The following is a 25070-nucleotide window of genomic DNA, read 5'->3' as shown; positions in this document are numbered from 1 at the left end:
TATTTGGGAAATAAAATCTGCGATCTCTGCGGCTGCTGCCACAGATTTCGGTTTCCTCTCCCTCACCTGGAATTTCAATTCCCCCTGCAGGACTGAATAGAACTGTTCCAGTGCTATCAAGTCTTTAAGCTGCTCATAGGTCTCTGTCCCCTCCTGAGATAGCCATTTCTCAAGCAGCCTCACCAATTGGGCCCCCACTTGGGTAAAAGTCTGCTCTGGCTTCTTGGTGAGGGACCTGAATCTTTGTCTCAGCTGCTCTGCATTTATCCCATGTCTGGCAAACACCAGTTTTTTAAACTCTGCAAAATCTTTCATCAGTTCCTCAGGCATCTCGGCATAAACCTCAGCCAGGCTACCACTGATTAAAGATCGCATGATGGTCATCTTCTCAGTTTCCCTCACTGAGAAGTCCACAAACGCTCTTTCCACTAAGGAAAAGAACACCTCAGGACAATCTCCCTTGTGGTACACAGGGAATTTCTTCAGGTCAGCCTTAGACAATTGGCCTCCCTCAGAATCCCTATTGTTATTATTGTTCTTGTTCATCATTTCCAATTTTCTTAACTCATACGCCATCCTTTCTTTTTCCAGAGCAATTTTCTCTCTCTCCAATCTTTCCTCCCTCTCCATCCTCTCTCTCTCTAATTCAAATTGCCTTTGTTTCTCTCTCTCCCTTTCTTCTCTTTCCCTTTCCTCCATTTCAAATTGCCTCATCCTCAGTTCATGCTGTTGGGCTATGAGCAATTTTCTAAGTTCTGGGTTCTGCTCTCCTGTGCTGTCACCCTGCACTGAGCCAAATTCATCCTCAGAACCTTGGTCAATCTGGGGGTCTTTCACTTCACTCATTTCGGCCATCTGGCTTCGAGTCAAGGGCATAATCCCCCCTCAGAACAGGCTGCTTTAAAAGTCAAGCCTCAAAATAAAACGACCACTTTTTTCCTTCTTGCCTCAGAACCAGCTTTCCCTAGAGATTGCTGCTGTTCTTCAGCACTTAAATTGCAACAGTATCGAGTCAGAGCCTACCCCCCTCTGCTGGGCCTCTCAGCTGGCAAGCTAGATCACTGTTACTACGCAGTTTTGCCTCAGCTTTTTCCCGCCAAAACTAGGCTGCCTCAGAGCACCTTAATCTAAGTCTCCCCAGTTGGCACGTTCTTCCACTAGTGCACCTCCCCGTGAGGTACACCTAGAAGATTACCTACGCGCCTCAGACTGTCCCTGACTAGACCCCCCTTGCTCTGGGCACACTTGCCAAGGCTTTGCTGGACCACTGGACAACTGGACCAGTCGTATCCCACACGCTGGACACCAATCAATGTGACAAACCCAGACCTACTGGGATCTGCCACACGTTACACTAAGCTGCCACCAACCATTCCCTATAAGAAGTCACACAGACCAGGGATGGATTTTTAAACAATAAAAAGAATAAGGTTTATTTAAATACACACACAGGGTAAATAAACAATCAGGTGAATAGGATAAAGTAACGTGGCTTAGTTTCACTCATACAAGCATACAGTTTGGTTCACCCAGAACCCTTAACTTAAAGCACAGACCCTGAACCTATCAGTTCTGGCTAACCAACAGACACCTGAACCTATCAGGTTGGTACTCTGACACACAGAAGTACCCTGTCTGACACACAGACTCCCACAACAGCTCCTTCTTCCCAGCTGCTGCTTCGTCACATCCCAGTGTCTCTCAGCATCTCCCTTAGTGTCTCCCTCACCACACACGCATCACATATTTATACAGTACAGCCCCTCCTCCTGATGTCCCGCCTTCCACTCCCCATAGGATGGAACTTTCCCTCCAAACCCATGACAGACAGGTAACATCAGTGCTGTATGTAACAATGGGAGTGCCTGATCACCTTATCTACCTCCTGAGAAACCTATACATGGGACAGGAAGCAACAGTTAGAACTGGATATGGAACAACAGACTGGTTCAAAATTGGGAAAGGAGTACGACAAGGCTGTATATTGTCCACCTGCTTATTTAACTTATATGCAGAATACATCATGTGGAAGGCTGGACTGGAGGAATCCCAAACCGGAATTAAGATTGCTGGAAGAAATATCAACAACCTCAGATATGCAGATGATACCACTCTGATGGCAGAAAGTGAGGAGGAATTTAAGAACTTCTTAATGAGGGTGAAAGAGGAGAACGGCATAAATGGTCTGAAGTTCAGCATCAAAAAAACTAAGATCATAACCACTGGTCCCATCAGCTCCTGGGAAATAGAAGGGGAAGATATGGAGGCAGTGACAGATTTTACTTTCTTGGGCTCCATGATCACTGCAGATGGAGATAGCAGCCACGAAATTAAAAAACACCTGCTTCTTGGGAGGAAAGCGATGACAAACCTCAACAGCATCTTAAAAAGCAGAGACATCACCTTGCCAACAAAAGTCTGCATAGTCAAAGCTATGTTTTTTCCCGTAGTGATGTATGGAAGCGAGAGCTGGACCATAAAGAAAGCTGACCGCTGAAGAATTGATGCTTTTGAATTGTGGTGCTGGAGGAGGCTCTTGAGAATCACCTGAACTGCAAGGAGAACAAACCTATTTATTCTGAAGGAAATCAACCCTGATTGCTCACTGGAAGGACAGATCCTGAAGGTGAGGCTCCAATACTTGGGCCATCTCAAGAGAAGAGAAGACTCCCTGGAAAAGACACTGATGTTAGGAAAGTGTGAAGGTAAGAGGAGAAGGGGACGACAGAGGATGAGATGGTTGGACAGGGTCATCGAAGCGACCAACATGAATTTGACCCAACTCCAGGAGGCAGTAGAAGATAGGAGGGCCTGGCGTGCTCTGGTCCATGGGGTCACAAAGAGTCGGACACGACTAAACAACAACAACAACAACAACAATGCAATGGAAAGAACTTCAGATTTTAAAAATCCAAATGTAAGTGAAACCAAAAGGTCCAGACCCTTCCATGCTTTAAATGTGACTCCAGTCCCTTTGTATTCAACCATGCAGAATTAAGGTTTACACTGCTTTTTTTCTGCTCTGTTGTTTTTCTTTTTTCTTTTTTTTAAAAAAACTTTTTTGCTTCTTTAAAACTTTTGTGGCAGGGAGGTTGAACATTTCCATGCTAGGAACAGATGGTACTTGTTGCACTTGTCCAGTGCAAATGTTTTAAAACCTTACATTAGTTCATTTCTGAAAAAATTACCAAACTCCATTTTTCAAAATATCTAAAGGAAGAATCAGAGGTTTAAAAAAGATTACCATGCCCCCTCAGCATACCATAGTTACATGGGGTTGCCGGGGTGACAGCAATTGCATCTTCCTCTTTGCATGGTCATCAGCAGCTCCACCCCCCCACACACACACCGCTGCCTCCGGCTGAAGTCTCCTCCCCTCCTGGGACCCTTCCTCCTTCTGCCGCTTGCCCTGGCTGCTCAGGCGAGCCCTTCTCCTGGAAGGCACTGGCAGGAAGGCAAAGCCGGAGCCACCCAGCCAGCTCAGGGGAGAAAGGCGGAGCCTCAAACACAGGCGTGGAGGCAGCGAGGAGTGACGGTTCGCTCCCAGCCAGCGTCGGGGGGGTTGTCGTTTCCTGCTTGTCCTAAGGGGGTGGGTGGGCAGGAACTGATGTCTTCCACCTAGCAGGGGGTCTGCCAATCCCTTCCTCAGATGCCTCCGTTGGAGGGGCTTTGCTCCAGGTAGCCCTCTTCACATTGCCTCGTGGGCCAGCCCGCTTGAGAAGAGGCGGGCGACAGAGAGTACCACCGTCTCTTTGCAGGAAGCTCCCCCCACTACCTCCTTGGGCGCGCCAAGAGTCCCCGCCTGCTCTCTGCCCACATCAGGCAAGCCCACTCCCCTCCTCGCGGCTGCCGCTAGCGCAGCACAGTGAAATCATGGGGAGGACTTGGATGGGTGCGCCTCCTTCGAGGCTGAGCCAAGTCCCAAGACAGAGCCCCCCCCCCCGCCATCCTCCTTCACAGGCCAGAGGCGCCTCCTGGGCCCAGCCCCCCGCTTTGCCTTGCCAAATGAGCACACAGCAGCAGCACCAAGAGCAGCACTGGGGGGGCAAGAGACCGGGACCCCGGGAGGCAGACAGACAAGCCAGCTGGAGCAGCTCCCTGAGTTAAGAGCTGGCAGTAGCGCCCTGGCGGGAAGCAGTGGCTTCTGCTCCAACTGCCTCTCTTCCCCAGGGCCTGGACAGACCCTCAGCAGCAGTCATGAGCCTGGAATCCTCGCCTTCCCTGCAACCGGTGGCAGCTCAGCTCCTTGCGGCGGGGGGGCAGGCAGTGTGGCAGGGAACAATGGCTGCCACCAGGTGCACTCGGGCCACCCCACCTGCTGGTAGGCGCAGTGGCTGAGCTGCTGCTGGTTGCAGGGAAGGCGAGGATTCCAGGCTCGTGACCGCCGCTACCTCCACCGGATCTCGACTCACCACTCTGCAAGCGCGACACACCCCCTGGGCGGGCGAGTGGGAGGGCGGAGACCCGTAGCCGTGGCCCAGTTCCGGCTAGCCCAGGGACCGGCACCGGACCACGGACCAGGGGTTGATGACCCCTGATATACACAGTATAACCATACAGTGGGGTCTCTACTTAAGAACGTCCCTACTTAAGAACAATCCAACTTAAGAACAGCTCCATTTGCTAAATTTTGCTTCTACTTGAGAACAGAAATCCGAGATAAGAACAGGAAAAAAAACCTTTCCTGCTCTTTTTTTAACCTTAGGTCATCTTAGTTTAAAAAAAATTCTCCCCCTAGTGGTAGAGTATGTATTAACCAGCTTTGCATTAGTTCCTATGGGAACTAATGCTTCAATGTAGGAACGCACCTCTGCATAACAAAAAAACAGCCAGAACGGATTAATTGGTTTTCAGTCCATTCCTATGGGAAATTTTGCTTCAACTTAAGAACGTTTCAACTTAAGAACACCATTCCAAAACCGATTAAGTTCTTAAGTAGTTTCTATGGACGGAAAAGAGCAGATACGGATTAAATGGTTTTCAATGCATTCCTATGGGAAATGCAGATTCAACTTAAGAACTTTTCAACTTGAGAACCACCTTCCAATACGGATTAAGTTCTTAAGTAGAGACCCCACTGTACAACGAAATTCGGATCACCACCTAATAAAATGTAACCTCTCAGTGGCCCTCCCACCTCGCAGGGAGCAAGGATCTATTGTAATGGTCCGCCCTCGAAGGCTACTGGATCCTATAGGATTCCAGGATACCATGAGAGGGATTCCAGCTGATCTGGTTGGCACTCCTGTTGAGGCTCTGGTGGACGGTTGGGTCACGGCCACCACTAGGGCTGTAGACACGATTGCTCCTAAATGTCCCATCCAATGCAGAGCTCGGCCAGCGACCTGATTTAACCAGGAACTACGAGTGATGAAGCAAACTAGAAGTAGGCTAGAGAGCAAGTGGAGAAAGAAACCGACGGATTATAATAGAGAAGCTGTCAGGGTCGCGACTAACCATTATCTGGCCAAGTTAAGGGCTGCTAGTTGAGCTCACCTCGCTGACCGGATAAGCGAGGCTTCAAATCAGCAGGCGCAACCTATCCGGAATTGGTCGGGGTGAAGGGCCTCCTTAGAGTATCTCACCTGACCAATTTGCAGCATTTTAAAAATCTAAAGTGGAGGCCATCCACCGGGAGGTTTCTCCTTTTTTGGTGACAGTGGATCGAGCAGAGATGTCCAACGCTCTGCCTTGCCCAGTGAGTTTTGACTATTTTCAGCTTGTGATAACAGACATGTGGACAAGGCGCTAGTTCGCTGTTGGGCCACCACCTCTTGACCCTTGCCAGGCCTGGCTAATCAAAGCAGACAGGCCTATAACAACTGAAAGGCACACAGCAATAATTAATGAGTCTTTCCAGGAGGGCAGGGTTCCCCCAGCCCTCAAGGAGACGCTCATTAGGCCCATTAGAAAGAAATTCAACCTGGCGGCGGATGATATTGGCAATTACAGGCCCGTTGCCAATTTTCCTTTCATTAGCAAAGTGGTAGAGAGGGTGGTGGCCAATCAGCTTCATGCACACTTGGATGAAACAAATGCCCTGGATCCGTTCCAGTCAGGCTTTAGGCCGCGCCATGGTACACAAACGGCATTGGTCGCCCTGTATGATGACCTACTGAGGGAGGCTGACAGGGATAAAACTTTTCTGTTGGTCCTCCTCAGTATCTCAACCGCCTTTGATATCATTGAACATAGTATCCTCCTGAGGAGGATCTCCAAGTTGGGAATTGGTGGCTCGGCGTTGGCCTGGCTCCAATCCTTCCTGGGAGATCGTCCTCAGAGAGTTCAGCTTAGGGAGAGTGAATCGGCCCCATGGAGTCTCAATTGTGGAGTTCCGCAGGGCTCGACTATCTCCCCAATGCTCTTTAACATCTATATGAGGCCGCTGGGCAAGGTCATCAGGGGGTGTGGAGCAGCGTGCCATCAATATGCTGATGACATGCAGCTCTACATCTCCTTTTTTCCAACTACAGTGGATGCTGTTCTGTCCCTGCAGCGCTTTCTGGGGTCTGTACTGCAATGGATGCAGGAGAATGCGCTGAGGCTGAACCCGGACAAGACAGAGGTACTGAGGGTGGGTGGACCTACCACCAGCGGTTTGGGAAATTCCCTCTCTTTTGGGGATGACTCTCACCGCGAAGTGTGAGGTTCACAGCTTGGGGATCCATCTGGACCAGGCACTTACCATGGAATCCCAGGTGGCTTCTGTGGTCCGATCCACCTATTTCCATCTGTGGCGGATTGCCCAGCTGCATCCCTATCTATATGGTGGGTCACTCACCACTCTGGTTCACGCACTCGTAATCTCGAGTGCTCTCTACATGGGGCTACCTTTGAGATCGATGCGGGAACTCCAAATGGTGCAGAATGCGACGGCCAGATTTCTTAGTGGGGTGACGAAACATCAACATATCACTCCCACTCTGGCCGCCTTACATTGGCTGCCCACTCGGTTCCGCGTTGATTTCGAAGTTCTAATGCTTACGTATAAAACCCTAAACGGTTTAGGTCCTCAATATCTGACGGAACGCCTCCTCCCACCTAAATCCACTTGTATCACTCGATCTAGCCAGGAGGTGAGGTTGAGGAGCCTAATGCCAGGGGAGGGCCAGAAGGAAAAAACAAGAAACCAGGCCTTCTCGGCAGTGGCTCCTCGCCTTTGGAATAACCTCCATTCTGAGATCCGTATGGCCCCTTCGCTGGGCATTTTCAAAGGCCAATTGAAAACCTGGCTATTTAGGCAAGCCTTCCCTCCAGTCACTACTTGATTTACTTTGTTCTTCCATCTTGAGTTCTGCCCATTGATGTGTTACCTCGTTCTTATATTTTAAATGGTTTATATTACATGTTGTTAGCCGCCGTGAGCAGTCAGTTGACTAAATGGATGGGGTATAAATTAAATTAAATAATTAAATAATTAAATAATTAAATAATTAAATAATTAAACAAACAAACAAACAAACAAACAAACAAATAAAGTGCCACCGAAAGGAAACAATGGGTCCCTCACCTCAAAAAGAAGCCAACGTGCATCTTGGTAGCACTTCCTTTAGAATCTTCTATACTATGACAGGCTTAAATGTAAAATATTTTCTTGATTAAATCTTTTAATGTAATTTACTGTATTTTCAATAAGTATTTCTTGTCATGATTCAGAATCCTGCTACAAAAGAGCTGGCATTTCTTACTGAAGCAGTATGATCATCTCACTTCCAGAAGCCACAAATCTAGACCTCCTTACTAACCTACAAGCTGAGAATTGATTGAATAACTTCTCCTTAATTCCTGAAAATAGAACCTTGTTTAAAATTAGTTCATGGGACATCGAAGAACGGAAGGGTAAATGTACAGATAGCTTATTTGTGAATTACATCAAAAAGTACGATACAGTATTATACTATTACAGGAAACATGGGCTCTAGACCAGGTATTGCTAGGAGGGTATAAGGTGTATTGCTAACCTGCAAATAAGGTCATTAATGATAGATAAATGTAACTGTATTGAGCAAGTTTTGCCTTCCATATATTATTCTTGCTTATATTATTCCTTGCTCTTTGCTAGGTGTCCACTGAAGAATTTCTGGTATGGGGTGGAACCTGACATTTATGATAAGATACAACTTGTTTTGCAAAAGTAAAAACGCCATTAGGTTAGAATTCCAAATCATGTAGTGGGGAGGAATTGGGGGGTGTTACTTTAGATAGATTGTGAGCTCATCGACCAATTGGCTAATGAGAAAGGTAAGGGGAATCGAGGGGGTTATAGGTATAAAATCTCATGCACAATACGTTTCTGGCAGAGTTAGAGACTCTGATTTTCTAATCGCTTTCTCTTTCTCTCTGATGCTGCAACTGCGTAACAATAAAGGAACTCTTTTCACTTTCACCCCAGGCTTCACAGATTTAGTTCTACTATACGATAGTTCCATAACAATAACAAAGGGAGACCAACTGCTGGCCTAGCTGCAACTGTTAAAACTTTCTTAAATTCAGAATATATTGAATTGCCCATCTCTCAATGTCATCTTTGCCTATTAAAATTTGTACTCCTAACAAAGTACAGTACTGATTTTTATACGGCTGGGAAGGGTCTGGGAAGGGAAGGTGACGGTTTTGGCCTGCTAGGCCCTGGGAGGGTGGAACATGGCTGGGAAAGGAAGGAAAGGTGGCCATTTCGGCCTGCTAGGCCCACGGGGGTGGTGGTGGTGGTGGATGATGGCTGAGAAGGGAAGGGAAGGTGGCAATTTTGGCCTGCTAGGCCCCGGGGGAGGGTGGAAGACAGCTGGGAAGGGTCTGGGAAGGGAAGGTGGTGATTTCAGCCTGCTAGGCCCGTGGGAGGGTGGAAGACGGCTGGGAAGGGAGGGGAAGGTGGCAGTTTTGGCCTGCTAGACCCGCGGGGGGTGGTGGAAGATGGCTGGGAAGGGAAGGTGTCTTTTTTGGCCTGGTAGGCCCGTGGGGGGGGTGAAGACAGCTGGGAAGGGTCTGGGAAGGGAAGGTGGCGGTTTCGGCCGGCTAGGCCCCGGGGGGGGGGTGGGGGTGGAAGACGGCTGGGAAGGGAAGGGAAGGTGGCAGTTTTGGCCTGCTAAGCCCTGGGTGGTGGAAGACGCTTGGGAAGGGTCAAAACCGCCACCTTACCTTACCTTCCCAGCTGTCTTCCACCTACCTTCCACGGGCCTAGCAGGCCAAAATCGCTACCTCCACCCCCACGTAGAACTTACCTGGCCTTCCTCCGCAGCTTCTGCCTAACTGTTGGGGCGAAAGAGCTACCAAGAAGCAGTCTCTTTCACCACCTACAGTTAGAATTTAAATTGCACCCTTTCTTTTACTGCATTCACTCGGTAAGACGCACACACTTTCCCCCCACTTTTTTGGAGGAAAAAGTGCATCTTATAGAGCGAAAAATATGGTATACTTGTTTTTATTATCTTCTTTTGATGTCTCACAGCCATGCTGGAATTGTCAGAACAATTCAGAGGTCTGATGTTCTGCTTGATTTTTGAACTGAAAATACATAGATAGATCTTGTTTTGTTAGTTGCTTCAGCTGACACTGTACTATTTATTGATCAAGAATCTCTTCAAAATAATTAAAGTTGCACTGATCCATTTATTCTGTCAGTGGAGTAAGGGGATTTAGAATCAAGCTGGTATCTTGTCAAATGGCCATCCATGCTCCTCACCCTTGGAGCAGCTGGTAAGCAAAGTAGAAGAGAGAAAAAAAGACCTTGAACAACTGCATGCAATTTGCAAGCACAAAGAAGATACAAATACTGCAAAAGTTTAAAAGCAATGTGGAAGTACATTCCTTTTATATCTATGGCTGCAAACCAATCACCTCTCCTAAGAAGGGACAGACATGATGCAAGGGTGACCTGGCTGGAATTCCTTTATTCTGTGTCAAATTCACTCATCTTGGATGGATAGCTAGACACTTTTTGGCTGGTATGAAGTAGCAGGAAAAAAACACAGAATGCTTTTGAGAAAGGGAAGCATATCTGGTAATTTTTCCAGGGGCATTTAAGTATATAAAAACATTTAGGAGTAAGAAATAATGTTTGTTTGCATGTGTTTATGCATTGTATAAGTGAGGAGACAATGAACTTTATTTTAAATTTAAAACATGACACCAACCTCCATCCATCCTTTGGAAGATAGCTGAAGACTCCATCTATAACACTTGCAAAAAACTGCCCTCCTGTGATGAACAGTGTATTTATAGTAACTAATCTGCCTCTTAGATGGGGTGGAGCAACTTCTGCAATGTATACTGGTACCGTCATAGAAGCAATACCTGCAAGACAGAAACAAAATAATTAGAATTAAATTCTCTTTAAAAATGGGAACACAACACATCCTTGATATCATAACAGGACTAAATCCAATTTAGTTCCAAATAGAATAGACCCACTGAAATCACTGTGATCTAAGTTAATGTCAACTAAACTGTCCACATTCATTCCAATGGGTCTGCTCTCCTTGGAACTAAAAAAGGATTTATTCAACAGCTATCAACAATCATCACATAAAGCCAATAAAGAGGGGAAAGTCTGTACTAATATATTTACGAGGCAAGGAAAATATAAGATCTAACATGAGATGGACTGACTTCATAAAGGAAGCCATAGATTTCAGTCTTATGGACCTGAAGGTTGTTAATGATATGACATTTTGGAGGTCATTATCTCACAAGGTTGCCATAAATCAGAAACAAATCAGTGGTACATGAAAAAAATAATTCAAACTAAGGGATTTGCTACTGCTGTATATACTCAGGTTTATGACATAGCTAAAAGATAACAGCACAATCCTCTTGCGTAAATTTATGGTGGTGGAAGCTGCACGATGCCATCATCTGGCACCAGTAAAATTTGCTTTAGATTAATTGAAAGCTTTCTATTTCACCTTCAACTTCAGGTTCCAAGGTCTGCTGGGGCTCCCTTTTGTCCTGGGGAAGCTCCCTTCCCACTTGGAAACCTTTTACAATCAAAACCTCTACTGGATTGCCACTGCCAGGATTGAAAGCCTTGGTGGTTATTTTTGGCTATTAAAGATTTCCCCCCGGGCTTCCATATGTTCTGCATGTAACATCTGAAATTTATACTTGTTTTCATTATCTTCTTTTGATGTCTCACAGCCATGTTGGAATTATCAGAACTATTCAGAGGTCTGATGTTCTGCTTGATTTTTGAAATGAAAATACGTAGATAGATCTTGTTTTGTTAGTTGCTTCAGCTGACACTGATCAGGAATCTCTTCAAAATAATTAAAGTTGCACTGATTCATTTATTCTGTCAGCAGAGTGAGGGGATTTAGAATCAGAAATCTTTAGAATTTAAAGATTTCCCCAGGGCAAAAGGAAGTGCTAGGGAGCCTTGGAATCTGAAAAGGCAGGATAAGAAGCCTTCAATTAATTTAAGTTAAATTTTACCAACCTGGATGATGCCATCATCTAGCTTCCACAGAGTAAATTTAGAGCAATAGAGTTATAGAAATGTAAATTTTGTTTTTTAAAAAAACACATGAATACTAACTATTATGAAGATGTTATATAAATTAGTACAGTATTTTGGGTCAATATGTTAAGCAAGGTTTAAGATGCTGGATGAATACTGGGGAATATTTGTCTCTCATACTCTGTAATAGTTAAAAAGCAACTAGTATTATACAGTACCATACAGGAAAAAAAAGAAACAAACACAAGAGCAGATAAAAAAATACTAAGATTTTTTTAATGGATATTGGTGCATTTATTCTGATATTTTACTACATATACGTAGTAAACATGACCATAACTGCTTAATTTAAACTGATAGTTCAAGTGTTCAGGGAAAACATATTTAAAAAGCCCACATCTAAGACCAGAAGTTCTGCATAATTCCATGAAAAAACAATCACAAGACCAAAAGATCTACAAAGCACACCCTGTATTCAACATCATTTAAGAGCTGGCATTTTACCAGGTTTCCAAAGCAACTGAAGGAAAGAGTAAACTTAGCTGGTTCATATAGTTGTGCTTTTTTACTGTGATTTTCCCAACTACTGTCTCTAACCACACACAGTTCTCAGATGTTCTTGGACAAAAACTCCCAGAAGCCTTCACTATTAGATGCGTGGGCCAGGATTTCTGGAAGTTGTAGGCCAAGAACATTTGGGGACCCAAGGATGGGAAACACTGCATGAAGTCATGCAGATCAGATCAACCACAATGTACATTCTTCTTGGCAACAAACGCCACAAAAACACTATCAGAGATTTCAATTTTACTAAAAGAACATCTTGTTTAATATAGATTTCTTTTAAAAGTCTTACTATGATTTTAGATAGGGTCCTCAAAAACACAAGAAATGTTATTAAAATATCAATGGGCATTTAGAAACAACACTAGTGAACTATTACAGCAACAGTATGCAAAAACACTTCTTTAGATGTTCAAATACTGAACTCTATGATTACTTGGACTGCCCAGCACTAACCTCAGTTAAATATATAAACAACCCAATCTCCAGCTGCTCAGATTTCTACACATTCAGTTTATTGAAGTCCATGTAAGTCATGGAAAAGGTGAAAACAAAGCCACGTTCTCAGGAAGAATATAATAAATACTCTTCTAGCATCTCTAGAATACTCTTTGGATTAGCCACTCCTGGCAGAAGGCGGGATGATGAACCTCTCTGCCAGGTTGAAGAGTGGCTAATCCATCACAAGCTCTGAGCAATAGGAAGGGACCATGGAGCTTGCGGCAGCGGCAGAATGGTGAGTGGTCGGTCTAGCCCCAGGGGGCCGGACCCCCGTTATCTGCACCTGTGGGGGGGGATATTTGTATTTGTATGGGAATATGAATGCCTCCATCTCTACTAATGACCCATGAGTTACTAATCTAATTCACATTTCCAGAACTAACATGGAGAATAGCGTATATTTAGTCTTCAAATTCTGCTCTCATATGCATCACATCTGAGGGAAATGAGTTTTGTGAGGTGACTCAAAGGTTGTCTTTGACAAACATCTCTTTCTGATTTATTAGTAAGTAGTATACACCACTCCATACAACAAGGAAGGCCTGAGTGCTGCCACATCTAGCACAGAGGTATTTAAAATGTGGCTGAAAACACTGCTGGGAGCAACAAGACCTAGTTGTTGTTTTGACTTATATATCACCTTACAGTGCTACAGCACTCTTTGCACAGCTTACAACATAATTATGCAAGCATTATTCCACCCCCTGCTATGGGTCAAGTACTCATTTTACCAGCCTCAGAAAGGTGGAACGCTGAGTCAACCTTGAGCCATCTACCTGAGCCCATTGGGACTGAGCCCTGGCCATGAGCAGACTTGACTGAAGTACTGTTTAACCACCGCACCACAGAGCTGTTCTAGCAGCATACTGTACTAGGTCTCCAGGAGTGTTTCTGGACACATGCACTAGATACCAGGAACAACTTTTACCTTCTTCCAAAAGAGTAAGGGGAAGGTTTTGACCACTTCCTAGTACCTATCTTAAGAAGAATTTCACATAGTACAAATTTTCTAAAAAGCATGTGATACAGGAACAGGACAGTTACTAAACAATATTTTGGAAAAAAACCTCCATTGAATTTATTTTTATTTTTTAACATGACTGTTTCTTGGTCGGTTCACTATGAGACATTTATTGGCAGCTATTGTAATAAAATTGTATTAATTGTGGGTTTAATCCGGAACAATTCAAATGAAACCTTCAATATGTCCTCCTTTGTCCTCCTTTTTGTCTTTCTATGTCCTCCTTTTGGTACCCATGCATCTGGCAACCCTAGTAAAAGGGAGCTCGGTTTGAGTTAAAACCTGCTTGGGTAAAAACATGCTTGGTTGCTTTAAAAGCACTTGTTTTGATTTAAAAGGTGCTTGGTTGAAAAGGTGCCTGTTTTGGTGTAAAAGGTGCTTGATTTAAAAAGTGTTCTTTTTAAACAGTGTTCGTTCGTGCTATGGTTTCCTACTTTTTTTAAGCTACACCATCTTAGGTTAAAAAAAATTCTGCCCCTAGTGATAGGAATGGATTAATCGGCTTTGCATTAGTTCCTATGGGAACTAATGCTTCAACTTACAAACCACCTCTCGACCTAAGAACCAAAAACAGACGGAATGGATCAATTGATTTTCAATGCATTCCTATGGGAAATGCTGGTTTGAGTTACGAACTTTTCGACTTACAAACTTCCTTCCAGAACGGATTAAGCTCATAATTTATTTATTTATTTATTTATTTAATAAGTCGAGGGTTGACTGTACTTCTATTTTCTTTTTTTCTTTTTGCAATATTTAACATTTTCAATGGGCTATGTGGCCTCTGAAGGGTCCTGGCCAGGGTGGCTTTGATTTAAATCATGATTTTAATTTTTAAAAATTGGAATATTTATTTTACAATTTAAATTTGCTTGGCAGCGGCTCAGGCCTCGCTCGCCGGCTCTCACCCAAGATAGCGCCTCCTGCACCCTCCATTCAGAACTGCAGCCTGCCAGTCGGCAGGCAAGCAGGCTGGCTGGCAGGCTGCAGTTCAGGATGGAGGGTGCAAGAGGCACCGTCTTGGGAGAGAGCTGGCGAGTGAGGCGAGGCTTTTTTTGACTCTTGACAGCAGAGGATGAGTGGGCACTTCGGGGGGGCAGGCAAGGTGGGGGGCACAAACTATAGTCCGGCGAACCGCAAATGGCCCCCGGGCCGCATGTTTGAGACCCCTGTCTTAACGTATGTAATTCTGCAGATCATGTTCCAAAGCTTTGAATTATGCTCCTAGGTTGCCCACAAACTATTTAGTTGCAACCCACATATTATGGAATTTATAGGCTACTTACTTTCAGAAAAGGCTGCCAGAATGGTTGACTCTGAAATATGAAAAGAAAGACTACAACCAAATAAATAAAAGGAGCTGCGCTACTAATACACACAACTTGGCCAGCAAATGCAGTACACGCAGCAGATGAAAACCAGTAAGCTGTTATGCTGGAAACATGAAAGTACCGAACAGAAATCTGACACCTGTTTCATCAGAAAATACATGAATTTCAAGATAGCATGTCTGATTTTAAACAATGATTGAAGCCAGTCATTTCTTCTGATGATATGAAAACAAACCTTCACAAAAGGTACATGTATTTCCCTTTCAACCTGCTGCCATCTTAAATGTAACACGTTAAAAAATGAAAAAGCACACAATGCTATATAGAAAGCTTGCCCCAGAAATTACAGACCATATCCTAAACTGGATACAGGGGTGCCTCGTATAACGAGCGCCCTGTTTAACGAAGAAATCGCATAGCGATGGCTTTTTTGCCATCGCTTTTGCGATCGCACTACGATCTTGCCTATGGGGAAAAATCACTTTGCGATTTTTCCCCATAGGCACCATTTTCCCCCAGCTGAGCGGTGGGAGCTTTGAAGCCCCGCCACTCAGCTGGGGGAAAATGTCGGCAGTGGGCTGCGGCCTCGGAAGGACCCCGAAGCCACCGTCCCCTGCCGACAATTCCCTTCCGAGCTCTCAAAGGGCCCCCTCCGATATTGGAGAAAGCCCTTTGAGAGCTCGGAAGGCTCTCAGCGGCGGCGGGGGAAGGGTACGGGGGTGTCGAAGGCTTCCAGGCCTTTGCCTGGAAGCCTTCCGGACACCCCCCCCACCCTGTCCCCGCCGCCGGCAGCCTCCCTGCGCCACCTCCCCCAGCCGTTCTCAGACTTCTGGAAGTCCGAGAACGGCTGGGGAAAGAGGCGTGGGGAGGCTTCAAGCATCAGGAACAGGGTGGGGGCGATCGGGAAGGCTTGAAGCCTACCCGCGCCGCTTACCCAGGCTGTTCTCGGACTTCCAGAAGTCCGAAAACGGCCTGGGTAAGTGGCACGGGTAGGCTTCAAGCCTTCCCATTCCCCCCCACCCTGTCTCCGATGCCGGTAGCCTCCCCGCGCCGCCTACCCAGGCCGTTCTCGGACACCTAGGTGTCCGAGAACAGCCAGGGTAGGCAGCGCAAGGAGGCTTTAAGCGGCAGGGACGGGGGGGATCGGGAAGGATTGAAGCCTACCTGCGCCGCTTACCCAGGCCGTTCTCGGACTTCCAGAAGTCCGAAAACGGCCTGGATAAGCGGCGTGAGTAGGCTTCAACCCTTCCCGATCCCCCCCACCCTGTCCCCGATGCTTGAAGCCTCCCCGCGCTGCTTTCCCCAGCCGTTCTCGGACTTCCAGAAGTCCGAGAATGGCCGGGGTAGGCAGCGCAAGGAGGCTTTAAGCGGCGGGGACAGGGGGCGGATCGGGAAGGCTTGAAGCCTACCCACGCCGCTTACCCAGGCCGTTCTCGGACTTGCAGAAGTCCGAAAATGGCCTGGGTAAGCGGCGCGGGTAGGCTTCAAGCCTTCCCGATCCCCCCCCACCCTGTCCCCGATGCCGGTAGCCTCCCCGCGCCGCCTACCCCAGCCGTTCCCGGACGCCTGGAAGTCCGAGAACGGCTGGGGAAAGCAACACGGGGAGGCTTCAAGTGGCGGCTGCAGGGTGGGGGGGTTGTCTGCACCCAGTCTCCCCCCACAGCTTGGATCCAAGCCGTGGGGGGAGACTGGGAGGGTGGTGGGATTGGGATGCCTGAAAGGCATTCCAATCCCACCACCCTCCCCCCGCGGCTTGGATCCGAGCTGCGGCAGCTACCCCAGCCATGGCCGGACTCTAGGGAGTCCAGCCATGGCTGAGGTAGCCGCCGTGGGTCAGATCCAAGCCGCGGGGGAGGGAGAAAACCGGATAATCCGTTCCAATTGGAACAGATTAACCGGTTTTCAATGCATTCCTATGGGAAATGGTGCTTCACATAACGATGTTTTCACATAACCTTTTTTTTCGGAACCAATTAACATCGTTATGCGAGGCACCACTGTACACATTATTTTCCTTACTGAAAAGATACCTGATAAGCCCTTTTTACAGCCATGTATTTCAACTGAAGGTTGAAACATGTGCCAAAATTTCATTTCATTCATGAGCTTAAAAGTGCTGGAGCCTGGTTTCACAGCACACATATTCCTGCCCCAACTACGCTTAGTCTATCCGTTATATTATATACCAATCATGGCATGCTATGTTTTTGCTACTATATCGCATGAAAAGCGCTGGATTGATTTTCACCAACTTGGTTGGCACATCTACTTGTGGAATGGTCCGACTTAAATAGGCTATGCAATGTACATAAAAACCAATGGGCAGGTCTTCATTATTTTTTCTTGCCTATAGACTAATGTGAGATAGCATTTTAAAATCTTCAACAACTTGAGTTCGGACATTTATGTGTTTGGAATTGCATTTCTGGATGGGTGGGGGTCCTTGGAAAATATGAATGCAAAATGAAGCAAGTGAGAGAGGCTAATGCAATAGAAAGAAGGGGGTGCAAAACAAGAGAGGGAGGTGAGAGTGATAATCATGGGATTTTAACTGAGTGAAGCTAGGTCCATTGACTAGTTTATAACAAAATGATAGTAAGGCACAGGAGTAATACTACAGAACAGCACTAATTCTAGTTTTTGCTTTGGTTTAACATTTGACCAACCTCTTGACATTTTAGTATTGAAACTGCCCAAGATGCAATCTCCAAAGCAAATTTGAGGAGGAAAGATTCAATGCATCTGGTTCGTGTAAAAGAAAGAAATAAACAGAAATTAATGCTATGAACTTCCGATGAAATTCAGTACTGGCAGTGCAAGATATTTATCCAATATTAAACTTAACGTCAGTGCCTTCAGCTTTCATTTCATTTCTTTTCCTATGTTACCAGACTCAGGAAGTTACTACAAACACCCATTTAAAAACCATGATCAAGATACACTTTCACCAATAATTTTCTTTCAGTGTTGTGCTACACTTTAGGGGTGAATCCAATTCACAATTACAAAATGGAAAATGATTTCAGCGATGGAGGAAAAATGACAATACTTTGAAATCATGAGATAGTTATCAATTCAAAGCAGACATTTTTACCACATGAACCATACCAATCTTTTGCACAATAGTGTCTAAGCCAAAATATTTCTGTGGCTGAATGTTAAGATAACCCTCAATCACAGTTACAAAGTTCTACTGTGACAAAGAACTGAGAAATCCATTGCAAAACAGAGGAATCACTACTAAATCCACAATCTAATAAAATTTCTGGAGATCAAGTATTTTGACAGTGAAACAACAATTTAGGAAACAGAGGCTGGCACCATGCACCCCCCATGAATTCCATATACAGGAAGGTTCCTGTAAGCTGTAAACCTGCAAAGACTGCCTAGCTCACTTGCCAAGACACAGCTATGTTAGCCTTTTCTTGGACAAGAGAAGAAAATTAACTGGATTTAAATCTCAGTTTTCTTCTAAGAATAGGACTAAAAGAAGGCTATAGCTAACACTGAAGACAAAAAAATTGAAACATTAAAAAAAGTACAAGCATTAACAACTCAGAAACACAATTTAAAGTATCTGTAATTTAAAAACTCTTCTTCCACAATAGCCAAAAGTAGCTGACAAATGTTTCACCAACTGCAGGAGATGCTGTTCTGTCCCTTCAGTGCTGCCTGGGGACTGTACTGCAATGGATGCAGGAGAACGGGCTGAGGCTGAACCCGGACAAGACGGAGGTACTGAGGGTGGGCGCCCCCACAGTTGGGGATTTGGGAAACTCCCTCACTTTTGGGGGTGTGACTCTGCCCGCCAAGGATGGGGTCCGCAGCTTGGAGACTCATCTGGACCCAGCACTCACTATGGAATCTCAGGTGGCATCCGTGGTCCGTTCCGCCTTTTTTCACCTTAGGCGGATAGCCCAGCTGCAGTCCTACCTTGATGTTGGGGCGCTCACTACCTTGGTGCATGCGCTCGTAATCTCAAGATTAGACCACTGTAATGTGCTCTACGTGGGGCTGCCTTTGAGGCTGCTCCGGAAACTTCAGGTGGTGCAGAATGCGGCAGCCCTCGCCTTTGGAACAACCTACCTCCTGAGATTCGCGTGGCACCCTCGCTGGGTATCTTTAAAAATCAACTAAAACCATGGATGTTTTGGCAGGCCTTCCCTCCAGACAATTCCTGATGCCCTCTCCTCTCCCTCTCCTATAGTTTCCTCCCTCTCCTAAGGTTTCCTCTATTTAAATTTTTTTATACTATTTTATGCTGTTAGCCGCCTAGAGTGGTCTTAACCGACCAGATAGGCGGGATATAAATAAATAAATAAATAAATAAATAAATAAATAAATAAATAAATAAATAAATAAATAAATAAATAAATAAATAAATAAATAAATAAATAAATAAATAAAGGCATTTTTGTCTGACAGAAGAAGGACAAAGGGAAACCCCACTTTCTCTACGTAGGCAATTTCAGGACCTGAGAACAGCCACCGAGAAAGCCATTTCTAAAACTTAGCAACGTATGTTTTTGAGAAGGTTGGGGCCAACACAAAGAACAGCCTGGACCTACATCATGTAGGGCTTTATAAGTCACATCCAGTCACTTTGAATTGTGCCTAGAAATAAACTGGAAGGAAGCATGTTTTTCTCATTTAAAAAGCTTTGGTGGCTGGTTGGGGTTCTGACTTATTTTCAAAAGCCAAGCAAATGTTGAATTACATATGCAGATATGTTGCTGTCCTGATTGTTAGTTTCTCACTGTTCAAATAAGGACTGTACAATTTCAACCCAGATCAGAGAACAAAGGATTGCTCTTTGATGTGCTATAATCTAGCTTTCAGAAATGCACACAAGCCAAACCACACATTTGTTGTCATTTTTGGACCTTTGTTGTTTAGCCAGGATGGACCGGGCTGGACAGAAAGGGTCATGGGACAAACCCATATTCAGAAATAAAACTCACTGGATGGCATGGGCAGAGAACTCCCATTCAGCCTAGTCTCACCCACAGAGTTCTTTTAATTAAGAAGAGATGTAACTGCAGATTATTAGCAATATCCAAGTTACTGTTGCAAACATTTTACACTTGCCTAGCGTAAAATTACACACAAGAAGTTGAAGTGACATCCAACAACAACCTAACTATCTACTTCTTAATACTAAATTACAAGTGGATTCATTGTAATTTTGCATCACAGAGCTTATTCTAAGGAAAACGGATTCCTTATTTCTGTATCTCTGCCAAACAGTTTTATGCTTTGTCCAGCATCACATCCTTATTGCCCATGTGGGTGTAATCAGGATATTACATCCCCTTCTGGTCCACCTACTGTCTTGGGTGGCAAGATAAAAACACACACATCGTGGAGCAGGGTTCATTTAAGCTTCTGTACCTTTCTCCAAAGCCACAAATGAGCAAGGCATTCATAGGGGGCCTTTCAACAAGTCACTGAACTCCTACAAAATAATGCAGAGGCAGCACTAAATATGGTAGAAGTGTGTGGGAAGTAGAAAGATGAGACAGTTCAAGTTTTTATTCTGCCACAGAGAGAAGCAGGAAAAGGAGGAATAAAAACCTTGTCAATCTCCTCTTCATTTCTAATAATCAAAGGAGAAGAATGGTTGTATCACTATTGTTATAAAGGGGAGAGGAAGGGAAACATTACAAAGACATCTGTAACATAGATCAGTAAAAATGTGGAATACAAATCCACGATTTCCATGCTATACACCTATTGATGGAAAGGTTATGTTTACATGGTAATATAAAGGGAATTAACCCTCTTTGAAAAACATATGAGAAAAGCCAAAGCACTGATTTGCACAAGATATTTAATATTAAGGTTCATGGAAGACTAAAGAAAAAGAGAGGGAAACTGTAGGGGCAATTGCCGTGGTTAATGTGGCAATCTGGAAGGTAAGTGATAGAAGAATTGGAACTTTATTCATTTATTTATTTAACTTATATGCTGCCCACACTACCTGAAGGTCTCTGGGCGGAAGGGAACTTGGGAAAGGGAAGAGATTTACAATTTACAAAATAAGATTCTCACTCCAGCATTGATATAATCAATAGGAAGCGCACAAAGACAATATGAGAGATTATTTTTAAAAAATCTGCACATCAGTTTCTACATTAAGAATCATAATTTTTTCCATATGTGTCATATGAACTGCTATCAGACCCAAGAGTAATGTGCTCATCAGCCTGACCTAGTAACCTTTAATTCAGCATCAGAATTCAGTTCTTGTCCATTATTCACTTTCCATTTTGGAGAACGAAATAATTACACTTATCTTTCTTGGTCTCTAATGATCTTTTGTGGTCTCTTTAGGTCAATCAGTAAAGACACTCAAAAGAAAACTGAGTGCAAGATAAAAATGAGATAAAATTTTAATTATGTGAAGCCTATGAAATATTAAATTAACAGATAGAATGTCTGAATAAAAAGCTTAACAACAGAGGTTATGCTCCACTAGAACCAAAACGTAAAATAGCATGTCCACAGACTGTCCTATGACATGTCTAAATTGACATTCTCAACAGAAACTTCAGTATTTTTATATGCCAAATTCAGACCAGTGCAAAAGAGATATACAGTGGTGCCTCGCATAGCGAGGTTAATCCATTCCGGATTAACCATCGCTATGAGAAACATCGCTCAACGGAACAAAAAAACCCATTAAAACACATTAAACTTGGTTTAATGCGTTCCAATGGGCCCTAAACTTACCGTTGAGCGAAGCTTCTCCATAGGGGCGGCCATTTTCGGGCCCCATTTTGGAACCGCCGATCAGCTGTTTTCCCCCGCTTCATTGTGCAAAAATCGCTAAGCGAATCGCTTAGCGATCGTCGCACAGCGAAAAAACGCCATAGGGGCCATCGCTGAGCGAATGCTCCAGCGATGGCCCGGACCCCCTCGCTATGCGAATTCATCGCTCAACGGAGCAATCGCTAAGCGAGGCACCACTGTATGCTAATATATATGCTAATACCTGTGCACTAGGGGAATGTGGGAGGAACACCTAGCCCCTGATGGGGGTCCCGTGGGGCACCCCAAAACAGCCAGTGGGTCACCATGCCTTGGGGGACAGGGCACAGAAAGGGGCAGGAGGTGCAAGGGCCACTCCAACTCACACCTTGCAGGAAATACCATGGTCATGAAAGTGGTTTTCTCAGGGTGAGGTGCATCCACTGCACTTCAGGTATGCTGATCCCTGTGATTTCCCCAAATGTGAGAAACTCAACTGCATAATTTGTGGTAGTGGGGGATTGCATTTGTGCTTTCCCTGGTCTTTTTAGAATCTCTTTACCCTTTGGTCCTTGGCTGTCTTCACCATTCTCTGCCATTAAAATTTGTAGCCATAGGCCCATTGGCCCTGCTGGCTTTCCAGGAGGCAGATTCTGGAAAGCCAGCAGCTCAGATGGTGGAGCAGCAAGGTCCAATGCAACTGCCACAGTGAGCAGCCTCTGGTGCTGGTTTGGAGGCCTTTTGCCACAGTGGTGGAACTGTGGAAGGCTTCCGGGTGGGGGTGGCTGAAGAGATTTTGAACCATTTTTTACAGACACTATGGAGTGAAAAATACGGTAATTAATGCATTCCAATGGGGGGGGACTGCGTTCCGATGGGGGGGGAACCATCTTGCAAAGCATCAGTTTTTTAAAAACCGTCTTGCGAAGCATAGACCAAAACATCGTCTTGCGAAAACTGTCCACAGGAAAAACCGTCTTGCGAAGCGCTAGAGCGATTGCAAAAACCTATCATCTTGCAGATTAATCGTCCCGCAAGGCAATCATCTTGCGAGGTACCACTATAGTTTTTTCCTTACCAACAAAAATTGGCTGGAACAAAAAAGTCCTTCCTTAAACATGACTTTATGTCATTATTTTGTCCCAGCCAAAATATGGCATACCGACAAAAATAAATAACCCACACTTCTTTCAAAAACCAAAATAGCTAAACTGAGAAGAAACATTCTGGCTGTCAGCAGGCTTGCCCCGTTTCAGGAAAATTGCAGCTTTTCAGGACAAACTGGAAAACACTCTGAGTCCAAAATCCAACTGGGACTAGTTAGTGGGAACAGAGATATGAATGCTTAAATAAGACGACAGTCCACAATCAAGTACTATTCAAAATGCTAATAGTCCAGTTTTAAAGCCAGACAACCTGTACCTGAGTTCTTCCTACCCTGTATCATCTTTGAAGCCCAAATTTTCCATTAACTGCCTTGTGACATCAGATTGTTATGGCCATGGAAAGGGCATTTTTAGCCATGGCACTCTAGCTTGGAAATGAAATCCCAAAAGCATCCTGTTATCTTTTTTGCACCAAGCAGAGATGTTTTTTAAATTTGGCAGGCTTTTAAAAATGTTTTCTCTGATACTAGTGGAGCATTTATATTTTTATATTTTTATTTTCTCAATGGTCTTTACGTTCTGTGTTCAAGTAAGAAAAGCATATTGTTCCCACAGAATAGTAATACTGAATATGTATTGTATAAATCTCTGTAAGAACATTTCATCAGTTTTGCTAGCACTGCACACATTATATTACATAATGGTTAGAACTGGCAAGAGGAGGAGAGGAATGAATCCATGGCCGCCTCCTTATTTTTTAAAAAAACATGACGGGGGGAAATGTCTAGATCATCTATACCTATTTTGGGGCACACAAAAGTGTCCACCCAAAGGCAAAGAAGCAGTAATGTTTACTTTCTGTGTAACCAACAATTTCAAGGTGAAGTAATACAATTTTATAAAGCAGCTTATCAATTACATGTGCCACTTCACTCAATTGCTAAAGAACTTTGTTTCGATTAAATAAAACAGCAGTTCCTAACCTTGGGTCCCCAGATGTTCTCAGACTACAACTTCCACAAATTCTGGCTAGCACAGCTAATGGTGAAAGATTCCAGGAGTTTTAGTCTAATAACATCTAGAGATCCAAGGTTGGGAACCCTTGGAATAGAAAGTAGTCATTAACTACTAGCTGGATAGTTCAATGAATCAGGCATCTGGTTGTGCAGCCAGAGGTTGGGAGATTAATTCCCCAATAAGCATCCCAGGAGAAGAGCTAGCCTGTGTAGCTCTTGGAGAGGTACAAAGTCCCAGGATGCGCCCAGAAGAAGGTAATGGCAAACAACTTCTGAGTACTCGTGGCGCAGTGGTTAAAACCGCTGTACTGCAGCTAAAACTGTGCTCACGACCTGGGGTTCAAATCCCAGGTAGCCGGCTCAAGGTTGACTCAGCCTTCTATCCTTCCGAGGTCGGTAAAATTACCCAGCTCACTGGGGGGGGGGCAATGTGTAGCCTGCATAATTAAACTGTAAACCGCCCAGAGAGTGCTTGAAGTGCTATGGGGCGGTATATAAGCAGCACGCTTTGCTTTGCTTTGCTTTGCTCTGTACCCTGAAAAGGGTTGTCATAAGTGGGAAATGACGGCATGTAATTATAATCATTGTTAGTCATTACGTATTGAACAATACCATGGAAAAGAAAAATCATACAACTGCACTAAAAACACATCATAGTAGAGGGGCGCTGTGGCATTCACCCACATCATGAATATTCATATGCTATTTGCATAGACCAATGGGAGTGCTAGAGGGGCGGAGTCATGAGGTATAAGAGACTCAGCAGCAGGAGGTGATAGAGATAGATAAGTTTTGAGATAGAGAGATTTGGAGTTTGGGCAGGAGAGTGGTGGTTGAGAGGGATAAAGGAGAATGTTTAAGAGTTAACAACATTGCTTATTCTATCAACATTTGTAACAATAAACAATTTCTATTTGCTTGTTTTAAAATGACATATGGCCTGGACCTCGATTATTAATACAGTGGTGCCTCGCTTGACGTTAATTCGATGCAGCGAAATCGCTGTAGAGCGAAAATGTCATCAAATGAAATTTTAAAATACCATTGAAGCGCATTGAAAACCGTTCAATGCGTTTCAATGGGCTGAATACCTGCTCGTCCAGCGAAGATCCTCCATAGGGTGCCCATTTTCTGGTGCCTGTAGTGCGAAAAATGAGTCCGAAAAACAGTGGGGGCCATTTTCTTCAGCTGGCAGCCATTTTGAAACCCGACAATCAGCTGTTTGCTGGTCGTTGTAAAGCGAAAATCGGTTCCCGAAGCAGGGAACTGATCATCGCACAGTGAAAAAACCCTGTTTAAACCATTGTTTTGCGATTGCAAATTCGATCC

The 25070-nt window shown here is 44.6% G+C and overlaps 1 protein-coding gene and 1 non-coding gene across 4 annotated transcripts in view; one reads left to right on the top strand and one right to left on the bottom strand.

Moving 5' to 3' along the window:
* Positions 1-25070, bottom strand: part of SLC2A13 (solute carrier family 2 member 13) — a 191765-nt gene that overhangs the window by 150734 nt on the left and 15961 nt on the right. For all 3 annotated transcript variants that reach the window (XM_073000644.2, XM_020796984.3, XM_078394382.1), the window contains exon 2: positions 10131-10290. In XM_073000644.2, the coding sequence (XP_072856745.2) occupies positions 10131-10290 (160 nt within the window). The remainder of the gene's footprint in view (positions 1-10130; positions 10291-25070) is intronic.
* LOC140707957 (U1 spliceosomal RNA) lies at positions 22000-22161 on the top strand. Its single transcript, XR_012088085.2, has one exon. It is a non-coding gene; the product is annotated as a U1 spliceosomal RNA (small nuclear RNA).

This window comes from Pogona vitticeps, chromosome 5 (assembly GCF_051106095.1).
Source record: "Pogona vitticeps strain Pit_001003342236 chromosome 5, PviZW2.1, whole genome shotgun sequence".
NCBI lineage: Eukaryota > Metazoa > Chordata > Lepidosauria > Squamata > Agamidae > Pogona > Pogona vitticeps.
This window is presented reverse-complemented; position numbering and strand designations above follow the sequence as displayed.